General features: G+C 43.0%; 4 protein-coding genes across 9 annotated transcripts; all 4 read right to left on the bottom strand.

Moving 5' to 3' along the window:
• Positions 1–1,085: 1,085 nt before the first annotated feature.
• ddx52 (DEAD (Asp-Glu-Ala-Asp) box polypeptide 52) lies at positions 1,086–5,694 on the bottom strand. Its single transcript, XM_084028432.1, has 15 exons — positions 5,553–5,694; positions 5,084–5,315; positions 4,827–4,966; positions 4,548–4,733; positions 4,322–4,465; positions 4,034–4,145; positions 3,871–3,943; positions 3,396–3,599; positions 3,217–3,307; positions 2,983–3,105; positions 2,749–2,899; positions 2,280–2,355; positions 1,995–2,066; positions 1,555–1,863; positions 1,086–1,439 (listed from the first exon to the last, which is right to left on the bottom strand). The coding sequence occupies exons 1-15, from the start codon at positions 5,682–5,684 to the stop codon at positions 1,403–1,405; spliced, it is 2,082 nt and encodes a 693-aa protein (XP_083884558.1). The 5' UTR covers positions 5,685–5,694; the 3' UTR covers positions 1,086–1,402.
• A 143-nt stretch (positions 5,695–5,837) lies between these two features.
• On the bottom strand, positions 5,838–13,362 carry heatr6 (HEAT repeat containing 6). Of its 2 annotated transcripts, XM_084028429.1 has the most exons (21): positions 13,261–13,362; positions 13,021–13,230; positions 12,571–12,678; positions 12,318–12,458; positions 12,115–12,230; positions 11,713–11,827; positions 11,516–11,614; positions 11,266–11,427; positions 10,916–11,163; positions 10,603–10,777; positions 10,240–10,446; positions 10,034–10,133; positions 9,547–9,932; positions 9,318–9,440; positions 9,049–9,135; positions 8,685–8,819; positions 8,473–8,595; positions 8,265–8,389; positions 7,912–8,008; positions 7,457–7,661; positions 5,838–7,011 (listed from the first exon to the last, which is right to left on the bottom strand). In XM_084028429.1, exons 1-21 carry the CDS (start codon positions 13,345–13,347, stop codon positions 6,440–6,442), a joined length of 3,621 nt encoding a protein of 1,206 aa, XP_083884555.1. In that variant the 5' UTR covers positions 13,348–13,362; the 3' UTR covers positions 5,838–6,439. The 2 variants fall into 2 exon arrangements, with proteins under 2 accessions (XP_083884555.1, XP_083884554.1); XM_084028428.1 differs by having other exon boundaries at positions 13,021–13,351.
• A 1,076-nt stretch (positions 13,363–14,438) lies between these two features.
• On the bottom strand, positions 14,439–16,087 carry dynll2b (dynein, light chain, LC8-type 2b). Its single transcript, XM_084028463.1, has 3 exons — positions 15,955–16,087; positions 15,144–15,290; positions 14,439–15,056 (listed from the first exon to the last, which is right to left on the bottom strand). The coding sequence occupies exons 2-3, from the start codon at positions 15,273–15,275 to the stop codon at positions 14,919–14,921; spliced, it is 270 nt and encodes an 89-aa protein (XP_083884589.1). The 5' UTR covers positions 15,276–15,290; positions 15,955–16,087; the 3' UTR covers positions 14,439–14,918.
• Positions 16,088–17,194: 1,107 nt separating this feature from the next.
• On the bottom strand, positions 17,195–21,439 carry srsf1b (serine and arginine rich splicing factor 1b). 5 transcript variants are annotated; one of them, XR_014598392.1, is made up of 5 exons: positions 20,984–21,439; positions 19,463–19,680; positions 19,197–19,369; positions 18,137–18,748; positions 17,195–17,793 (listed from the first exon to the last, which is right to left on the bottom strand). XR_014598392.1 is itself a non-coding variant. In XM_084028451.1 (5 exons), the coding sequence occupies exons 1-5, from the start codon at positions 21,175–21,177 to the stop codon at positions 18,581–18,583; spliced, it is 723 nt and encodes a 240-aa protein (XP_083884577.1). In that variant the 5' UTR covers positions 21,178–21,439; the 3' UTR covers positions 17,195–18,580. The 5 variants fall into 5 exon arrangements, 4 of the variants coding, with proteins under 4 accessions (XP_083884577.1, XP_083884578.1, XP_083884576.1 ...); XM_084028451.1 differs by having other exon boundaries at positions 17,195–18,748; positions 19,463–19,540; positions 19,571–19,680; XM_084028452.1 differs by having other exon boundaries at positions 17,195–18,748; positions 19,463–19,540; positions 19,574–19,680.
• Positions 21,440–21,528: the final 89 nt, after the last annotated feature.

Genomic DNA, 21,528 nt, shown 5'->3' with positions numbered 1-21,528 from the left:
ACGTTTTTACCTAAACCACTTTTCTTTGACCTCGAATTAAAACGACACGATGTCAGGGATTTTCACTCCTTTTTGAAGACGTAATAATGTTGATTATTAATGTTATTTAAAATAATTCGTTTTTGTTATTTCAGTTTCGTTTTCAAAAAATATTTGTACCATAATTGAAATAATGAAATATAACTTTCTTCGATATGCTATACAATGACTTTTTCTACATGCTATATTAATTTTTTATTACTTTTTTCAACATGATATATTTTGAATTTTTTCGACAAACTGTAAAATTACCTTTTTATGACTTTTTTCGACGTAATACTTTTTTACGACTCTTTCCGATAAATTATACTGACTTTTTTTATGACTCTTTTTGATAAACTACACTGATTTTTTTTATTTTTTTCAACATAATACAATTTTAATGACTTTTTTTAACATATATTTTGACTTTTTATTACTTTTTTCAACAAACTACAATATTACTTTTTATATCTTTTCTTATATAAAGTGATATATTTGGACTTTTTTCAACAAACTATACTTTTTATGCCTTTTTTATGACTACACTGACTTTTCAACATGCTATACTATGCGTTTTTTTACTTTTTATGACGTTCTTGACATGCTATACTATTTTACTATTATACTATTTTTACTATTTTAGACTTTTTTATGAAAAGTAGTATAGCATCTTAAAAAAGTCAGAAAGGTTATGGTATAACATCAAAGTCATAAAAAAAAGTCAATGTATAGCAAAAAAAAAAAAAGTCATAATATAGGGCTGCGGTTGAAAAAATGATTTTTCTTAAGAAGGTTCCTGACCTCACAAATGACCCTGAAGTATCTGAATGGCAGCCATAAGGGGCTGGTCAAATTCCCTGAAATGCTTAGCAAAGGTGCTTCAATGCTTCCTCTCATATGTCCTTTAGCACAGGAAACATTAAACAAAATATCAGTAAGCCAAGTAACTTTCATTCGAGGTATAATATGCAGGAATGTTCTCAAAAATATAATGGAGGGATTCAAAATAATCCAAAATTGTGATGTACATGAATGAGTTTTATCTCTCACAGCTGCATCCAAGAGTTGAAAAGTTTTATTTATATTACAAGGACCTTGAAATATTTCATGTTCAATGTGCATGAGTCTAGCTAGTTAGTCGAGTGTAATTAATCATTCTTTAAAGCCTTCATTTCACTTGACTAAGTATTTGTTAAAATGTCAATATCACAAATTGCAGGTGAGCAAATGTAACTGATAAAGAAGCTATAAATATGTATATACACAGATATATATGTATATAGTATATAGTTTGTGTCATACTCAAAGCACAAATTAGCAGTGAACCAGACGGCAAGATGTACAAAAAATCCACGTCCTTCTTCGTATCAGTCTGGTACACTTATTCCTTTGGTGACTTATTTTTCTTCCCGTTTCTCCTGGTGAACACAGAAAAAAACGATCTCGTTAAGACAATGAGACTATCTATATTAGCAACATTTGTTTGTAGAGCATATCCATATAGGAAAACACACATGCATATATCTTTATTACTTTTTTAGCTTTGCTCCAGAGGTCTTTGATCCTGTCATGTGAGACGCCTTCTTCGGCTTCCCTCTTCCCCCTTGTTTCAGCGTTTTATTTCTTCTCGTCAGCGCCTGTCCGTTTGTCTTCTTTTCCCCTTTTTGCTGCTGCGCTGCTGTTTGAGATCCATTTTCCCCTTTCTGCTGGCCTTCCGCTGCCTGCTTCTCTCCTTTCAGGCCTCTATTTGGTGTGTTGCCTTTTTTCTTCTTCAAGAAGATGGGAGTTGTGCAAATGGTGCTTCTTGTGGGGGGTTTCTTCTCAAGCCTCCGCTTCACTTTACTGAACAGACAAAGTCAGGTGGACTGTTACAACCGTTTTTACCAAAAATTATACATTTTGTAAGAAATGAAAGAGTGAAAATGCCTTTAAATGTATTAATTATTGTGGAAATATATAATGGTCTCCTTTACCTGTGGATTTTCTTGAAGCCAATCATGTAGTCAGGTACAGGACAGCCAGCTTGTTTTATGACATTGGCAATGCTTTTAGAAAGAGATATGAAGACAAATATATTTAGAGAAATGTGTAAATTCTAGAACATTTTGGATGCTTCTTTCAAGGTAGGTAAATTTGCCGTCTTATGACCATAGTCTGACTTTGATATAAACTGGGTTTCCAGGGTCTGGACACACAAAAACAACATGCACATTTTTATCTGCAAAGAATGTCAGTTTGCACTTTTCATGTGCACGTACCTGCGCAGCAGTGGCTTGTCATTTTCTGTGAAGAAGGTGACGGCCTTCCCTTGATGTCCGGCTCTACCAGTCCGACCTGAGGAACAGCAAAGAGAGTTATATGTGAAAGGAAAAAACGGGCTGCAACTCACGATATATGTACATTATTAACTGACTTTTTGTTATTGTTTTATTCATTATTTAGCTTGTAAAATGTCAAACATAATGACATGTGCCTAATACAAATTGCCACAGTACGCCAAAATAAGTCAAAACCTCAAAAGGTATTTAATTCACAAATATATAAAATTAATAAAACAACCACATTTTCAAGTTTGTGAAGCTGTGATCAGCAAAGATTTAGTCGTTTTTCAATCAAAATAATAACAACTTTATTGACTACTACACATTTTTGCCCACTAGTTAATTGTTTCAAACTAATACATGATGATCTTAATTGTGAAATGGTTTACTAAACATCAAAGCGTACCAATTCGGTGGATGTACTCCACAGAGCTGGTGGGGAAGTCGTAGTTCAGCACGAGGTTGACCCCTTTGAAGTCGATTCCTCTGGCGAGCAGAGCTGTGCAGATCAACACCCAAATTTTCCCGGACCGGAAGCTGTTCACTACGTTGTCCCTCTGAAACAGAAAAGCAACAGAGGAGGAACGTAAATACAGCAGCTCTCCAGTGACAGAGAGGACCATTAGTAACGTGTGCAGACCTGCTGCTGCGTTCGGTCTGCGTGGATCACGTCTACATTGATGCCTTCGTACACCAACTCATGGAAAAGCTCCCGTGCTCGGTCTATAGACTGCACAAACACCAGCATGGGAGGCAGGAAACCCTGAAAATGGCATGGAGGACATCCTTTAAGAAATTGAGCTTGTATAAATTAAATTGTAATAACCTCAATTATTTAAAAGCTTGAAAAACAGCCTCTCTGGAGTGTGCTTACTTTTTTGATGATGTCCCTCATGGCCACCAGTTTGCCGTTCTCCGTCCCAACAAACAGCAGCTCCTGCTCCACCGTCTCAACTGCTGCATTTCTGAGAGGATGAAAGATTATTCATTCTAGTGTGAGAAAGAGGTCATATAAATCTATCAAAGTAAGGAGTTCTACAAGTAAATTGTCACCTATGTCCAATGTTGACAGACACCAGGTTGTCGAGGTTCAGACGGCACCACTGCTCTACGTCAGGCGTGCAGGTGGCGCTGAAGAAAGCCCTGCGCACCTTTGAACCGGAACAGGCCAGAAAAACTGCGGCAAGCTGCTCCCTGAAGCCCGTCTTACCGCCCTCGAACAGCTTATCGGACTCATCGACAATCAGCCACTCCACACTGAACACCGGCAAAAGACAATCAATCTCACATTTCACCCCAGATTTCATTGTGTTTGATTTTAATTGACAGACATGAGGACAGAGAAGAGTATGACACGACAAAAGATCCCCACACTGGACTGAAAAACATTATTTTATGATACACATTCCTGCCAACAACTGTATATAATTCCTCTGATAGACAGGTAATGGCGTTGCTGTATATCTATCCAAAAGGCAGTTCAAGAAAAACATTTTTTTTTTCAAAAGAGCAGCAAATTTAGTGTTACCTGCTGAGATTGAGAGCCGGAGGATCCTGCTTAAGAAGGAAGACGAGTCTGTTTGGAGTACTGACGAGTATATCTGCATAGAAATAAGGGAGGTAAAGACTGAGGCAAAGGCAATGGATGTGTCCGATTTCATTCTTCTGTGAAAACATTTTCCAAAACGTACCATATTTTTTGTTTGACTGTGGTCCATATTTCTTGGCTGCCAGAGAGGCTTTGTCTAGGATGTGAACTCTGAATCCGACTCCCTCTGACACGCGGAGCAGCTCTCTGTAGGTCTGAACACAACGCAACGAAACTTACTGAAAATGCCTGCAAACGTGTAAAAAAAAGGACACTCCCACTGAATTCAATGGGGATTAAAACCTGGAACGTTTTCACTTCTCCTTTCCTTGGTATCAATAAATATGAAAAAAACTGGACAGCTTGATAATAATGTGCGCGTGTTGTGTACCTGGTTCGCCAGTTCTCTGGTCGGGGAGATGACCACAGCTCTGAAGCCCAGGTTGGCAGGCTGCTGCAGGTGGGCGAGCAGTGGCAGACAGAAAGCCAAAGTCTTTCCTGATCCCGTGGGAGCGCAGGCCAGGAGTTCACGACCCTGAGGGAGACACCAGACACTCTCACATAACCACCGTCTGTACGTGTCCTAGCAACCACTGAATGTGTGCGTCTGCTCTCACATGCATCATGAGCGGTATGGCCTGCATCTGTACTGGCGTCGGGGAGTTCAGCCCGGCATCTTTGAGGTTCTGGAGCACCCGCGGGTCGAGACGATACTCGGACTGGAGCTCCTCAAACGTGCACACGGGGTCGGGCACGTCGCAGCCATGCACATTTATGCGGTGTTGAGAGCGAATGCGATTGATCTAAAATGATATGGGAAAGGATTTAGCACAGGATAGAGGATAAAGTCGCACACAGTTATATTTGTCAGAATCACATCGCGTCTGTATGAGGACCTTTTCCTGATGGAGATGCTTCAGCCTCTTCAGGGACGATTTCTCCTTCCCGTCACCCGGCAGGTTTGGGATCTTCCTGTCCAATGCGGAGGTCCAGGCGATGCCGTTTCCCTCCGTGTTATTCAGTGATCCACCACAAGCTTCAGACAGACAGAAGAGTGTAAAAAGCAGCTGCTCTTTTTCCGTTTCAACTTTTTTTCTTTCACTTCATGATTCATAATTTGTTAATATTCTGGTCAGCAGCAAACATCTTTTACCTTCAGCCTCCAGCTGGTTGATTTTCGTCTTTTTTCTCACGTCTTTCTTTTCATTCCTTTTCTTCCTTTTGCCTCCACTGTCACTGCCCACCTCATATTCCTCCCCATCGCCACCAACATCATCATCCTGTCCCTTAGAACTGCTCTGGGATCCATTGGTTGTTCCTGTGCCAAAGTAATCGATCGCAGAGATATCGTTTGAGGACGCTTCCCCTCCGTGAGATCTGGCAACCTGTAAAACAAGACGTGTACAATCACCAACAGTGTATAAAACACGTGTATGACATATTGTCCCACCACTCGTCTAAATAACTGTGACTTAAAATCTTTAATGTGCCTAAAACATAAAAAAGCGCACTTCTACAGGACGAATCGGGGACCGTTAAATATATATTAAACCGAGTTTCGTGGTGTTATCAGTCATTATTTTTAGTCCAGTGTATCATCAGCTACCACCCGCAAAGTTTACCTTAAACCGAGTGGCGTCTTGACTAAACCTCTTCAGGTCAAATTTAGCTCCGGCTCCGAGTTTTCGAAACAACTCGAACGCGTCCATTGCTGCAGCGTGGTCGGTCTGCATCCAGGCGTCACTAGTCAACATCCGGGTCACCCATCAGAAGCTCCTCCCATCTGCGCTGAACACTGGCGCCCCCTGCTGTCTGCGTTTAACACCCCGCGTGTGAAAGTGACAAATTGACATACCAGTAATGTATTGTATTTTACAACAAAAATAAACAGACCACCAGAAAAACGATTAAAGTGTAAATACAACTGAAATATTTATTATTATAGATTATTACAAAGGACATCTGTTTAAGATTTAAGGCGTGTGCCTGAAGACAGCTAGACATCACCTCCGTCTCTTTCATTTCATCGTCACCATAAGTGACTTGCACATCATTTATTTGTCCGTTCAGACAGCGTGAGAAATTGAAAAATTATGATTTGGATCATCTTAATTTACTTGAACAAAACTTTGTGAACCAATACTTGTTGGTTTAATGTTCATCAGAATGTGATTCCATTGAAAGTCGATAAACAATATATTATCACTCTATCTTAATCCCAAAATATGTATTCGTCACTAGTGTTCATCCATTGAGTAAAAGTGCAATAATACAGATAAAAAAAACGAAATAAAAGCAAAATACCTTGAAATGTACAAAATAAGAAAGTAAACATTCCTATATGTCCTCAGGATTTTGTGGTTTAGTTTGGTGTCCTAAAATCTCATTATGACAAAGCTTGTTATATAACCTCCGCCATCAGTCACCAGTTATTTTGTGGTTGGATGTTTCTCCTTTAACCGTCTGCCTGTCCAACCTGATAGAGCAGTCTTATGATCCAAGAGACTCTTTAGGGCTCTTCACAGGTCTTGAACAAATCCTCCAGGAAATGAACCACCATCTCTTTCCCTCTCTCCTCCTCTCCCCGTCCCTCCCCTTCAGCCTCCAACTCCTTCAGTCGGCTCAGCGTCTGCTGCAAACCTCCAATTCTCTGTTGTGGGGTAAAACTGTCCCCCCGCGCCTCTTTCTCTGCCTCTGCTCCCTCTCCTCCTTCCTCTGCTCTGAGATATTTGATCAAATGCTGTTTGATGCCACTCCCCTCTTCCCCGGACAACGATGCCCCAAGTGCAGGCATGTCCTGTGACAGGCTGACGCTGAGCAAGTGGAGAAGTGCTTGCGAGAGCGTGTGTCGTAAGCTGGCACTGTAGCGGTACTCTAAGAAGTCGTTTGTGTCTTCGCTGTTCTCCAGCGCTTTGGCCAGAGAGCTCCACACACTGCTGAACCGCTTCGAGTCCCCGTAGCAGCCGCGGTTGGCAGGAACTGCCAGGGCAGCAGCAGACTTGATCCGCACCTTGAAGTTCTTACAAGAAGTAACAACATGGCAGAGGGCGGAGAATGCCTCACAGGACCACGCGGCTGAGTCTGAGAGGAAGAAAGCAACAGGAATCAATTGTTAAGTTTGAAATGTGAGTACCATTAAAACAAAAATCCATATCAGATGTAAAGACTCGACTGATGGCGTTTGAGTCTGCATTCATCATTGCTGATTGCATTCAGCGAACAACTGACATCCATTGAGGCCTGTGAGCTGTTAAGACTTCTGTGAAGGCTGCTCTTGTGTGCCCTCGCTTGTAGCTCCTCAGATATCCTTCCTCAATCCTCAATCCTCACTCCATAGCCTTCCTGTTTATCCTAAGCTTGTCGTCTCCTGACTGTAAACTTAGCAAAAATATATGACAAATGTATAACAAATAAGATGGTTTTAAACATGGCTACAGGGCGGGGTTGGGGACCCATTCATAGGGAGGGCAAAAGCAGAATGCCAGAAGTGAATGCCCTGGGAACAAGCAAATTAATTAACACTTACCCAGCGGCAGGGCTGGGTTTTTGAAAGCATTTCCCAAGGCGTAGCAGGCATTCCATCGGACCTTCATAGTAGCCTCTGATTGGACCGTTTTAACCAGGGCTCGGACTGCTTCTTCCAGCGGGCGCTGGAACACAGACCGGGTCAGCTGACTCTGACGCAGGAAATGAAGCAGATTCCCGAGTGCACGCACGGCATTAGATTTCACCTGGAGAGGTCAAAGCAAAAATCAGCCTAGAAAGTGCTGTCTTCACAGGGCAGATCATGAGGAGTACATTAGATTTAAAAAAAACATAATGTTACGTGAATATTCAGTTGTCTCCTCTTTGCAGCTCAACAGCATTTTTTTGTGTCCCAAACTGATCCATTTTGAAACCACTTCCTCATAACTATCTCCTTCAAAAGAACAACAACATGTGGCGAGACTAATCAGATGTGAATAGGGTGAGTGCTGTCACCCTGTCTTTGTCGACTGCTGCTCGGGTGGCTGCCTGCAACATCTTGAGAAGTAGCATGTCTGATAACTCCTCTTGGAAATCCACACCTACACTCTCCCTGAAACATAGATTGGAGATAAACACATTGCAGAAATACAAATAGTTTAATAACAGACTTTATACTATTCTGTATTATACTGGATTCATCAAAATCAGTCTGCTACAAAACATTTCTTTGTTAATAACATAATGAAAGCTATTCTTGTATTGAGTATGCTAAGTAAGTGATGATGAAGATTTCTTGATGTTACTGTCACAAAGATTGATTTGGATTGTTTTCTACTTCTACACACTTTGCATCCATGATTTCTTACATGTTAACGATAAGTGTGTCTGTGAGGTTGCCTAGGGACCAGGCAGCCTTGGCGCGGACATTTGCAGTTCGATCATCGAGGGAATCCAGGATAGTGTTTGCCGTATCTGCCACAAACATCACATCCTGAAAAGAGAAATAACAACTTGTATACTTGTGTAACAGATGCCTGAGGGGCAGAATGTTAGACCGCTGCTCGGTGTCGCTACCTCTCTCAGACACGGGAACAGGATGTAGACTCCTAAGGCCCTGACGGCCGCAATCTTCACCAGATAGTTTTCGCTGTAGGTCAGCCCCAGTAGCACAGTGATGCACATCAGCTGGGTTTTGTCCTTAAAAACAACATCACAGAGAACACCTACAACTTGATGTAGCTCAATGTTAATGTGGAATGTGAAGAAACATCAAAGGGGGAACTCACAGGCAGCTGTGCGAAGGCCTGCGGCAGGATGGAGGACAGCGTGTCGCAGGCACTCGTCTGTAGCGTTGGATGTTGTTCGCTCTGCAGCGCACTGTTGAGCGGACCCCTCAAGACATCCGACCAAAACAGCACCACCTATATCATGCGCACATATGCATGGAAGCTTTCAAATCACACGGTTGAAATACTGATGTCAAACTTGGGGGATTTGGCCGTTTCCAAAGGGACATTAAAACTACATTCTTCTCCTTTCTTGAGTTTTTTTTTTTGGGAAACAAACAGAAACAAATGGCACTAGGACACGCAATCTCTCAAAACAGGCGTACCCTGATAAAGTTTGTAGAGTATAAAGACTTTTACTCACTTGGCTCACAGGGACCCGCAATCTCTCAGGCACATTGTTCTCTGCTCTGTACTGCTGGATTATTCCCGTCCCCAATTCCTCTAGCAACTAAATAAAAAACAGATATCAGTGCACAGATCTCATTCTGTCTAGATGCCTCTTTTCACATGTTCATATATGAAATTCACAATGTGCATTGCTGACACATAAGGGTAGATAGGAGGCAAAAGTCAGAGACACAGACGTGTGAAAGTCATTTACAGATGGAGAAGATAAACTAGAAGGCTTACCTTTGCTCCATGCAGTTGTATGGAGGGGTCTGTCTCCCCAAGGCAGACAGCGCTCAACTGCCCAATCTCACACAGACACGTTTGGGCTAGAGAGAAGTAGCCACGCACCAGGTGGCACATGACCTGAAACAAACAGGACACACTTTTAAAAAAAACAAACCCCATTCGATTTTATAAATGCCTGTTTGGGGCTTTGTGTTGTCGGTCGATATCATTCATTATGTTTCACCTGTAGGGCTTCTAGTCGGACAGGGGAGGGCTCTAGCACAGCACCACCTCCCGCCCCCTCGCTGTCCGATTGGTCCTCTCTGGCTTGAGTCACCAGCGACACACACAGCTGAAGCAGCCATGGTGGGGAGCTGTCCTCCGGTGTGAGTGGAACGTGGGGAGAGTTGGGTTGAGAGCTCCGCGGGGAGGGTTTGACTGGCGTGCGTGACGGAGAGGACACCCCGTCTCTTCGTCTCCAGCTGAGAGCCGAGTCCTGCGGCGTGAGCGAGCCAGTGCTGCTGCCGCTGCCTTCCGGCTGTCTGAGGAGGAGCTGGACCTCGGGGAGAGGAGCCTGAGTTGTCACCAAAGCCCCATAAAGTGTCAGGACTGACACACGAACATTCACATCTAAAGAAAGAGAGAAGTTGTATCAAAAGAAGACAGACTTACTGACCTGTTCGCTTTAATCCTTGTGTGGAGTCAACCGAGTGCATTGACAGATTACAGACCTCTGTGGCGCACATAAGGACGCATCTGCTTCCAGAGTGGGCTGAGCAGACCTGGTCTGAGACGGTGGTAGGGAGCGTTCGCCACCAGGTTAGCAAGACACTTTGAGGAAAGGTGGGGATAAGCCGGCATATTAGGAAACAAACTGTACAATAAAGCTTCTACAAACACGCTACATAACAGAGGACAGGTGTGCATGCCACCGTACCTTTACAACCTGTGTGAGCGTCTGAGGGGAGGTCTCGGCCAGCAGAGCCAGACTGAGAGCACGGTGCAGTTCTCTGATGGCAGTAGCCAGCAAGAAGGAGAAAGGGGTGAAAGATGTACGAGGAGACGCTGTATCTTCAGCCACAGCCAAGAACTGATGGGAGCCATCCAGCATGGCCGACAGCACCTGAAGCGCACACGCACGCACCTGGAAGGAGAGAGGAAAGACACGGATGCATAGGATGCAAACACTCGGTGAGTTAAAGTTTTTTGCCGGTGACAGACGCTGTTTTTCGGGCAGAAATGTTGAGGAAGAGTCGGCAGGACAGGCGAGGAGAATTGTAACACGGGTGACGGTGTGTACCTTTGGCGAGGGGTCCTTCAGTATAATTGTGATGAGGGTGAGAGGTGGCGGCCCCCCAATCGGAGAGTCAGGCATAAAGGAGGACCAGTACCCATACAGTGTCCTCTTCTCTACACCTTTCATCACTGCCAGCAGGCAGTGCAGCGCTCCCTGACGAACACGCCCGTGGTTAAGCCTGAAAGAGATCATTTCTCATATGTTGGCGCAGGATTAAGAGGGTCAAAAAATGACATTAAAAAAGCATGCATTTTATTGTGTTACTCAAATATAACTTGTGACTGGGTGGATAGACATAGGCAGTGTTTTTCGATACCTTAATTTGCCCTGAGCGCTGCCTTCTGGGTCAGAAAACTCTGAGTCGGAACTGGTTCTTTTCCAGGATGGGTAGAGAGACAGACCAGGGGTTTTAGGCAAGGTCTCAGGCTCACCTCTGCCTCCCGCCCTCCCCCCTCCTCCTCCTTTGTGAAGTGCAGGCGCCGCCTCCTGATTATTTTCCTCTCTTTCATCCCCTCTGCTCTCCTCAGACTTCTTCCCCTTTCCTCTGGCTTTCTTCTTTTTGTTCTGAAGAGAGACATTAATAACATTTCAACAAAAATGTGTGTTTCATCGCTGACTTTGAAACTTAGTGAAAGTTACACCAACAAAAATGAAGACTTCTCTTACCCCTGAGGCTTTGCCTGGCACAGCAGCATCCTTTGGCGGTTCAGAGGTTTTTGCTGGTTCAGCTGGTTTTTGTGAGAGACCCTCATACTGAGGAAGAGGTGTTGGGTAAAGCACAGTTGGCCACTCGACATTCACACCTGGAGTTCCCTGGAACATGAGCCTCTGTAAAAACATGTAAAAGGTCATCACATTATTGCAATATAACACACATTATAAATAATAAGGCAATAGACAAAGGTTCAATTTTCACCTTAAGTGCAGCCAGTACAGACCCGAGCTCCTCTCCAACAAATTTCCACTTCCCACCTGAGAGACAACACTGGAGTCCCTTCAGTGCTGCCTGGATCACCTGCACCGAGGACACAAGGGGAGGCGTTGGTCAACTATGATTAATTGTATTTTTTTTTCCTACATTGAAATTTTCATTACAAACAAAAAGATCCATACCACGCAATAAAAGAGCTCATCAGTGTTGGGAGGTTTGGGTGAATGTAGAGTTTTCAGGAAGACTTTAAAAGACACACTTCTGTATTGATCATCCAATAGTGGCTGACCAGGGATCCTGGAGTGAAAACATCCATAACATTACAGTCAAGAATTGAAACCTGCAACAACACATTTTTTTTCCCGGACACTTACAGCGGAAATGAGCTGTAAACCCAACATTGACATATCATTATCTATTAAGTTGATAGGGCGATCTTGTTAGACAGATGTTTATTTAAAACAGTATGAAGGGACATTATCATTCATTTGAAGTTGAGTTTCCGGCACACTGGGTACACATACTCGCATGCAAAAATTAAAAATACCTCTGCTGGCTAAATGTATGTGCACGCTCAAACCTACCTGAGACAGATGTTGGCCATGCAGGTAAGAGAAACGCGACGTAACTCCATGTTTGGCTGAGAAGGAGAACTATACAGTAGGAGGACTCCATCTTCACTCAGCAAATCACTGAGGTGCTAAGAATGAGAGAGAAAAAACTCAGTGCACGTATTCAGCAGTTAATATACACGGCAGTACACTTTCAGAAAACATGAAATATGTACCTGGTGGCACTGTGGTCCATTCCCATACACTATGGTGGAGAGAGCCAGGAGGACATCCGGGTGTGTCCACGTACTGCACACTTTCAGCGCACTGGTCACATAATTTAACAGAACATCCAATGTCCGCTCATCCATTATTACCTTTAGAAACAGTGAGAAGACAATGTAAGAAACGTAAGGTGATTTCATACATTGTCAGTGTATCTGTGCCCAGTCACAGTAGTAAGGTCCACGGTTACAGGATAGGTGTTACCTTCAGCTGATTGAGTAGATTATGTACTAGCTGGCACAGCTTGATGACTAAATGTTCCTGAGCCAGTGGCACAAGAGAGCTGACATGTTTCAGCAGACTGCACACGTCCTGGGATGGAAGAAAAAGCAACAAGACATCACATCTATTCATTTAGAAGACGAGGTAGGAGCTTGATACAAATAGAAAAATAATATTTAACTGACATTTGTTTTAGCTGGAGTGTTGTCAGATGGTTGTGGGACATTGCTAGAGTGCTGGATGTGTTGCTAATGTGTGACCTGCTGGTTGCTATGCTGTTATGGGTGGTTGCTAGGCCGTTAGGGGGTTGCTAGGGTGTACTGCATAGTTGGCAGGATACTTTCAGTAAGGAGAGAAATTGACTGACGTTACCCACGTGTTGATGACACAACTGTATTAGTAGCTCTCGTTAAGTTACGTTGAATGAGTTACCTCTGGTCGGATGTTGATATTGGGGTCGAAGGTTTTGTTGTAGTTTTCGGACAGGAGCTGGTCGAACAACAGGTTGAGCTCCTCTCTCAGCTGGCTCGAGTCCGCTCGCAGGGCTCGCAGCTTTGCGGCGCAGCGACAAAACTGTTTATCTGCGTCTGACGACGAGTCGAACCGCCAACCGTCCGCCCCGAGCGGGGTGAACGGGGCGGCCTCCCCCCCGAGCGGGGTGAACGGGGCGGCCTCCGCGGACAGGGCCACCGCGGGGAACACGGGGACAGCACTACGGCTCATAGGGTCCGACGCTAACAACCCGGTGTGAGCAGCCATAGTTCTGAACGCGGAAGTGTATCTCTTGTTTGGTGGTTCCCGCTCCTCCTTTGAAGCTTGACATCCAAATGTCGGACTCATTACTGCCCCCTGCAGCGTAAACCAAGAACATCGTCTCCCGCAGAGACAGATAAAGAGTCTACCGTAAATTACGATATTTAGAAATACATCACAAGAAAATTAAAATAAAGAAATACAAATGCCCCTTTTAACATATGTATGTAATTTTAGATTATTTTGCACGTGTTCTTGTTGCATTTGTATAAAGGGCATATATAAATGGTTGTAGCTAGTTCTGTGGCATTGGTCCACACTGTATATATCTTTGTATAAAAATAAGGATGAATAGCAAGAGTTATTTATACATTCATGTGCACGTGGCATTTTGGTTGATTGAGGTAGCACTAATTCAGGTTCCTTTATCATTTGTAGTTTAACCTAGAATAGTGCATCAGATTTTGGATACTTTTAATCAGATACATTACTTTTTAACAGCGCCTGTCAGGTTATCATAGGAGTTCAAATGTAGCGTAAAGTATCTTGAAATGATCCTGTTATTATAATTCCCTATACTGTATGTTCCCAGAACATTTGCATAACACTTCAACACCCTGAATGCCGGTAAATACAATTTTAGAAACTATACTTATTTTAATCACCACCAGCAGTGTTCAATGCTTAAGTCTCAATTTTTATATTTATTTTTTTGTGGACGGTCTTTCCAAGAATTCACATCTGACCGTTTCAATCGAGCTGTCCCCTGCAGCTGAAAACTTTCTCTGGAGAACACGAACGCATTCTGAGGAAAATTTGTAGCCTCAAAAAACAAAGGGTGCATCATGGTTGATGATATTGTAATCAAAATGTCCAGACATTTGATCTTAGTAGATGCAATTAAAGCAAATTCAAGGCACATATACATTTTGAACCACTTTTACTGTGTCAAAGTTGTTGTGCTCCACAATTTGAAAATATTACAATACCAAACTGCACACGAAAAAATCACATTCCAGAGATATACAGCACAAACATTGTAAACTTCACAACTGAAGTGGAAAACAGGAATGTTCAAGCATGTAGAAAACGTTAAATCTCTTGGCATGTAGTCTTTTATTAATTGTAAGCAACAGTCTTGGAATTTATATTTCAAATCTCAGTCAACACTGAAAATTAAAGGCATTTCAACAAAAACTCTGTTGCTTGTTTTAATTCAATGAAAAATAAGTTATTATACAACATATCCATATGAAACAATGTACAAAGCCCGTGCATCAATGCAAAGCAAAACATAATCAGAAATCATGAGTCAGTAGTCTGTCAGATGTGAAAATGCTGATTGAGCAGTAGTTCTAAATGGCATTTTCTATGAACGGTACATCACCAGTCCAGGCATGACTAAAGCGCCATCCAGCGATGGTGGTAGTGTTGCAGGTGGGAAACAATAACAGACTGAAGCAAGCAGGAAACCAGGAGGTAGGCAAGTCGGCAGAAAGGTGGTAGCAAATGTACAGCGTGGCACAGAAGTATGAAGGGCTGAATTAAAAGTAGTTTTCCGAGGGCATGTTTGGATTTCAGCCTGACTTGAACAGTAGAATGGCCACTTGGCCCAGGTAGAAGTAGATGAAATGCTTCGTCTCGTGTGTCACGTAGCTGCCAAAGTTCCTCCCAACGATGCAATGCCAAGTGGGGTTATACTTCTTGTCAAACTCCTGGAGGGTGGGAGAAAATAATTAACACACGCGGCCTTTCTCAACACATTTAAATAAATCCTCCTTTGGAAGGTTGATCTAATGTACCTTTTTGACATATGCAGCTATGTCCTTCTCAATGTTGTACTTTTCCATTGCCTGCATGGCACAGTCCACTGCATCCTGCTGCATTTCATCAGACATGTCTGCATTCTTTATCACTGCCTTTTTGTCAGACATTTTGGCCTTTTTTGTCTGCAAAGGGAGAAAGAAAAGGTAAGACATCAGTTAGCCTCATCAGAACATTTATATCACTACAACCCTGCCACCGGTGACTAGCTTTAGTTTGGGGTGGGGGGGATTTTGAACGTATGACTTCAAATAGACAGGCACCCATCAGTCCAACCCTATTACCTGTATGGAAGGCCTGATGAGGCAGGGTTACCATGTCACCTGAATAACTTGGAGGTCCCCCTCCCATTATGGATTATGCTTAGTGCAATTATGCAGACACCTTGGTAATGGGTTTTCAGAAGCAAATAATGGGTCATTTCTCCACGTTAACCTTAAGGTAGATGACATGATGCAGCCCACACATCTGCACCTACACTGTACTACAGCTGACAGCACTACAACGCTGACTTACCTCTGCGTGCAAAGCTTAAAAATGATTTCTGCGCATATTCATCCACAATAATTAATTCATTGTGTTCGAGTTCACAAACAGCCAGGCAAAGTACGTGGAAGGCGCATTCGTACAGCTCGGGAGGGGGGGGGTACGGTCAAGACTAGCATGCGAGCAACAGAGAGCCTCGGTTGTTGCCCATCACCCGTTGCCGACACGATGTTGTGGGCAACACACACACGTCGACACAGGTTGTCACACTCACACACACACACACGCGCAGTCAACACTTACCGTCACTCGGCGAAGTTAAATTGTTTAGTTTAGAGTTGTGAACGTTACGGGCAGCTGCACGGCTCCTCGTTGATTTAAGCAAAGAAAGCGTGCATCCCCGCTCCGCCCTTCACATCGCCTCCGACGTCTGATTGGCTGCGGGGAGGCCTCCACCCTGGTGACGGCGTTTTTCACTCGCGGACACTGACTGCATCTTATATCCACCCAGAATGCACTGTTTTGCCCTTCTTCCTCCCTCCCCTCCCTCCCATGCCCTCAGCGGAAGTGATTGATCCAGGTGATCGAGGGTTGATCGATGGTTTTGTGCTGCATATCTTGGAGATCGTGCAATGTATTAGGTGCTAAATTAGAGCCAAACAGCCACGGACTGAACGTGCGTAGAAAGGCCATTGTTGTCCCATGATGCAATGCGCAAATAAAAAAATCAGACCATTACAAAATAATAAATAGAAAAAAATACAATGACACACGCAGTCAAGCGGGTATCAGTTTATCTGATGCAGTAGTTGCAACCCCCAACTTCCTGAACTACATTGATTCATTCAGTAGACTGCCAGAATACACAATTCAACATTCGACTTAAAATTCCCTGACAATCGAAACCTTTATTGAAATTATTGCACATGGCAGACAAACGACACCAGGAACTGGAATTTGCTTTGACTTCATTGCTTCGTCGCTGCTTTTATGGTACCAGCCGTCTCAGGAAGACCTGGGCCAAAGTATTGGGGGCTCAGACACATTACACAGACCCAGTCTATCAAGATTAATGACATTTTAAGCCTCAAACAAACTGTATTACTCTAACTTAACTCAAGATATCCAAATTAATTTCTACTGTGTGTGACATGCCTTATTGCAGAAGAAGCACTATCACACTTATGCTGGTAACATCAAGTAAATGGGGTAATTTCTGGTTTAATAATTTACTATTTGCATTGTAGAAAAAAATATTCAGTTCGTTCTTACTGGTTTGGTTTAAGAAAACTGTGCTGCTATCAAAACACTTTTATTAACGTCTTAATTTAGAGGCAATTGTACTTTACTTGAGGGATTCCATTTGTACACCTTTATACTCATAAAAAAAAATGAGACTACCATCAGGCATGAAGTCCAAAAACAACTAGTATTATGTAAATTCCATGTACAACTACCCCAAACACATTTGTATATGTTCAGGTGTTTTTATGCCCTTTTTTGTGTGAGACATACTAGGAAAGAAAAACACCAAACACTTAACTTATGTTATTGAAAGTTTTATTAAAAGAGAATAAAGCTTTAGGATTTTGGAGATTATACTTAAGAAAAATCAATCAAATCATCCTCTGCAGCAAAAGACTGACCTATGAAAAAGATACAAACCACATTAAGGTCACATCCCCTTGTTGCGTCCCAGTCCTCCCTTCCCTCCCTCCTCCGCTGTTAATGGTCACCCACTATTTACCACTCTCCTTAAGCGTGTTGATCCATCCTGCACCTCCCAGCCCTCCTCCTGGTTTTGAGCTGAGCTTTGCTCTCCTTTTTTTATAATTTTGAGAAAAAAAAATCTGAAGAATAACCGCTTGTCACAGTGCCGTCTGCAATTGTGTCTCTGGGGTCCCACACAAAATGGAAAAAAAAAAAAAATCTGATTATTTAAAAGCCAATTTAGTTTGAATATTTCCCCATTTCCGGTTTGATGGGGTTATGTGGACAGGGCCGGGGGTCAGGATCATCTCCCGGTAAAATGCTCCCATGCTCCTTATCCATGTATCCATCCTGAAGCCTAATCCTAATCCTGCTCTGATCCTGAATCCTGATCCAGCTCCGGAATGGGGGGGCACTGAGCCCAGTCCAAACCTTCAGAATACCAGCAGAACCAAAGAGAAGGAGGCAAGTTAGAATCACACCTTCAGAAAAACTAAAATAAAATGTCAATATATGCATCTATGAGGGAGTTTACTTTGAGAAAAACAGGGAACAACCCCTATAATCAGTCCCCAATAGCTAAGAATTACTTAGGAGACTAAAAGATGAGCAAAAGCAAAACAAAAACACAAGCTTTGGGTCTCCAGATACAAAGTGGTATACAGAACGTATTACAACTGAAAACATTCAACAACGGCATTCTATTGGCAAGTGGCAAAAACTGAATAGCCTTATAAATGCAGATTTCACAGTTGACAAGGCACAGCCATCATACCATTGGTGGCATATTTGACTCCTCCTCCTGTTTATCTTAATATGAACTGTTTCCTCTGTTCCCATCCTATCCTGTTCCTCTGAACTCTACAGAGAGACACACAAGAGGGTCAAAAGGACAGTAGTATATACTTTAAAGAAAGGTAAATCTTTCAAAAACAAAAAGAAAATAAGCCATACAACAAGGACATGTAGAAGAAAAGCATAGGTAGGGTGAGAGATGGTCAGCAGCAAAGTGATGATGAGAAGCGAAAAAAGGAAGCAACGGGGCCATGGACAAAAAAATTTAAAAATTGCAACAAAACTGGGGGAATAGGGAACACACAATAAGACAGTGTTAACAGGTAACATGAGATAATCCGTGGTGAGTATATAGGATTTGTTGAGTGATGTGACGATTTCCTCTCCGGCTCAGAGGCACACCATTGCTTTAGTTACGGTGGATCTAGGTGCGGGAGCGGGAACGGGAGCGGGAACGGCGAGGAGAGTAACGTGGAGACCCTCTGCTGCGACGTGACCCACTCTTGCTTTGGCTACGGCTACGAGAGCGAGAGCGACCATAGCTGGGGCTGCGAGGACCGTCCACCTTCACATAAATGTAGGCAGTTTCTCCCTAAAACAGACACGCACACACAAAAGTAAGCACCCATTAACAGAGGCATAACACATACTTATTACATACTTATATGTATTCCATTTTTTGGGGTTCACAATTGTTCTTAGCATTCTTAAGTGTGCCTTAAGTTACAAAATGTTGAAAACCTCTACACGAGATCATTTGTAAAGCAATAACTTGGAACAAAAATATTCTAATAAATACACAGAGCATTGAAGCTTATTCTTAACAAGCTACCATTATTGTTAACATCACGGCACAAATGCAAGCATTGAATTATGATGCACAGCAACATGGCAAGACCATTCAAACATTGACCTTTACTTACTGCCTTGTTATTTTCCCCTTTACCCCTGTCTTCATTTGAGAAAACCTTACAATTCCAAACCGGAGTCCCACAGCCATTCCTTACTAAGTTTGCTTTAAGCTGTAACCTTTTACGTACCTCATGAGAGCGAAACTTGGTGTTATCCAATTGACGGACAGCGTAGGACATGTCTTCTTTGCGTACAAACTCAACTACCCCGGTGCCATCACGGTACACATCAGCATAACATACATCACCTGCCTCTCGCATGTGGTCCTTCAGGTCCTGCCAGCTTCCACTGGAAGGAAGACCTAAGAGGACAAGGTGGTGTAAGACTCATACATTCATCTACACACTTATGCAAAGAGACGAGCAGACTGCAGAGGGAGCAGCACATCACTCACCTGACACAAGAACCCTGTACTCTGAGCGTCGGGAGGGGGGGCCATGTCTTCCCCTCTGGGGTCCCATTGGTCCTCCACCTCCGCCGCCGCCGCCACCACCTCCTCCACCACCGCCGCCTCCTCCTCCTCCTCCCCGTCCACTTCTCGGAAACTCAACACGCAGGCGGTAGCCATCGTAGTCGTAACCATCACGCCCGTAGACCGCATCCTCAGAATCCCTGTGATATCAAGCAGTTAAAAATCGTCAAACACACAGATTTACTAGTGAAGGACCACAGATATCGGTTAAGTCAATTGTTTTGTTTGTTTTTTTGGCTGCAACATGTTCCTTTACAAACTGGGGTGGGAGCTACTACGTTGGGAATTAATTGGCATGAAATGTGTCTCAGTAATCAGAATCACAGCGGAATTAACTTTCTATGTCTATCCTTGCATGAGGAAGAATGAGAGCCATTGATTGCAGTACAAACATAATTGAATGTGCTCAAACAGGCACATTAAGGGCTAAAAAAACCCACCAGCTACTCTCGACTGAAATGTGTATTATTGCAAATGTTTAGCAGATTAAATGTTCACTTTCTTGCAGTCAATGGCTCCCTCATTATTTCTGCGAATGCACACCCATTATGTACTTGTAATACGCTATTAATTGATTAAGTTAAATATCTTTAACGTGTTTTGTAATAGTAAATCAGTTGTTCTAATAGGCTGCATGAACAAAGAGTTTATAGCCATCCATCATTAGCATCGGAATAAAAATGTTTTACATGAACGTTAATGTGATGAATTATAGTTTGATTAAACTGTTAATCAACGGATTTAATCGGTTATTTATTTCTATAAAACATCACATTAATAGTGACAAATACCTTTCAGATTCCCCTAGACCCTACGGTACTTTAATGCCATTGTGTGTCTTAGTTTGTCTGACCACAAAGATATTCAAGTAAAAATGATGAGAAAAAGGTCAGCAATGGTCACATTTGAGGAGCTGGAAGGAGAATGCGTTTCTGTCGACTAAACGATTAATCACAGGGGCTTTAAATGCTAAAATTTCAACTATGTGTGCGCGTGTGGTTTTGGTTTTAGCACACACTGGTTGGCCACGCTGCACACGTAACAAAACAAACGTCTGGTGAGAACCGGTTTGGGTGCAAGCTCGTCAACCGACGCTTAGCAATGCTTATTAGATTTGTATTGGACGCACCATAATTAGTTAAAACAAACCGTTATTGACGAGGGTGCATTTAATATATAAAACACATCCTAGTAGAAAACAATAGCAGCACAAAATATTCCCTCCAAAATGGCCATGCAAATTAATCAATATCGCTACCTCGTTGAATCAGTTTTTTAATTTGAACCGTTACGAAGATATTTTTGTTGCAGCGTACATCCAATGCATGGCCAACTTTGTGTGTGTGCCTATTGATGAGTGTGTAGCAGCTGAATCTTTTGAAAACACGTGTATGCTAACTATAAGGATATAGCTTTGAGACGTGGCGGGAGAACGGAGCCTACCTTGGGTCCTCGAACTGCACGAAGGCAAACGGTGGTCCTCCTCTTCGGTTTTTCAGATCAATATCGCGAATGGCTCCATATTTATAAAACAAGTCTTCGACGTCCTTTGAGCGGATATCTGGGGGGAGATTCCCAACGTATATCCGACAGTCGTTACTCCCTGCCGGACCTCGAACGACGCCTCCGCCAGACATGCTAGCACGAAACTAGCTAACAATAGCGGTTAGCTAAGGAAGTTAGCAAGGTGGCTAAACAGATCTTCTCAGGCAGAAGGAACGATTAATTGAAAACCAGGTAGTTCACTGAATATAAAATACCGCCTGCGAATTACTCGTTTAAATTGTAGTCAACGCTTCGACTGGAATCCTTCGGAGTGGATGTAACAACAATCCAAACGTAATGAGCTAAAAGTTGTAAGCTGCGACCCTAGCCTTCCTCTCCAACAAAGCGCTCTTCTTCGGTGGTATGTCGGATCACAACTGCCTTTAAATGTACGCACACCGCCACCTACGGCACCAGAGTGTCAATCGCATTCTACAACAGCA

This window comes from Eutrigla gurnardus, assembly GCF_963514095.1.
Source record: "Eutrigla gurnardus genome assembly, chromosome: 15".
Classification (NCBI taxonomy): Eukaryota; Metazoa; Chordata; class Actinopteri; order Perciformes; family Triglidae; genus Eutrigla; species Eutrigla gurnardus.
The sequence above is the reverse complement of the archived record's forward strand: the minus strand, read 5'-3'. Positions and strand labels throughout refer to the sequence as shown.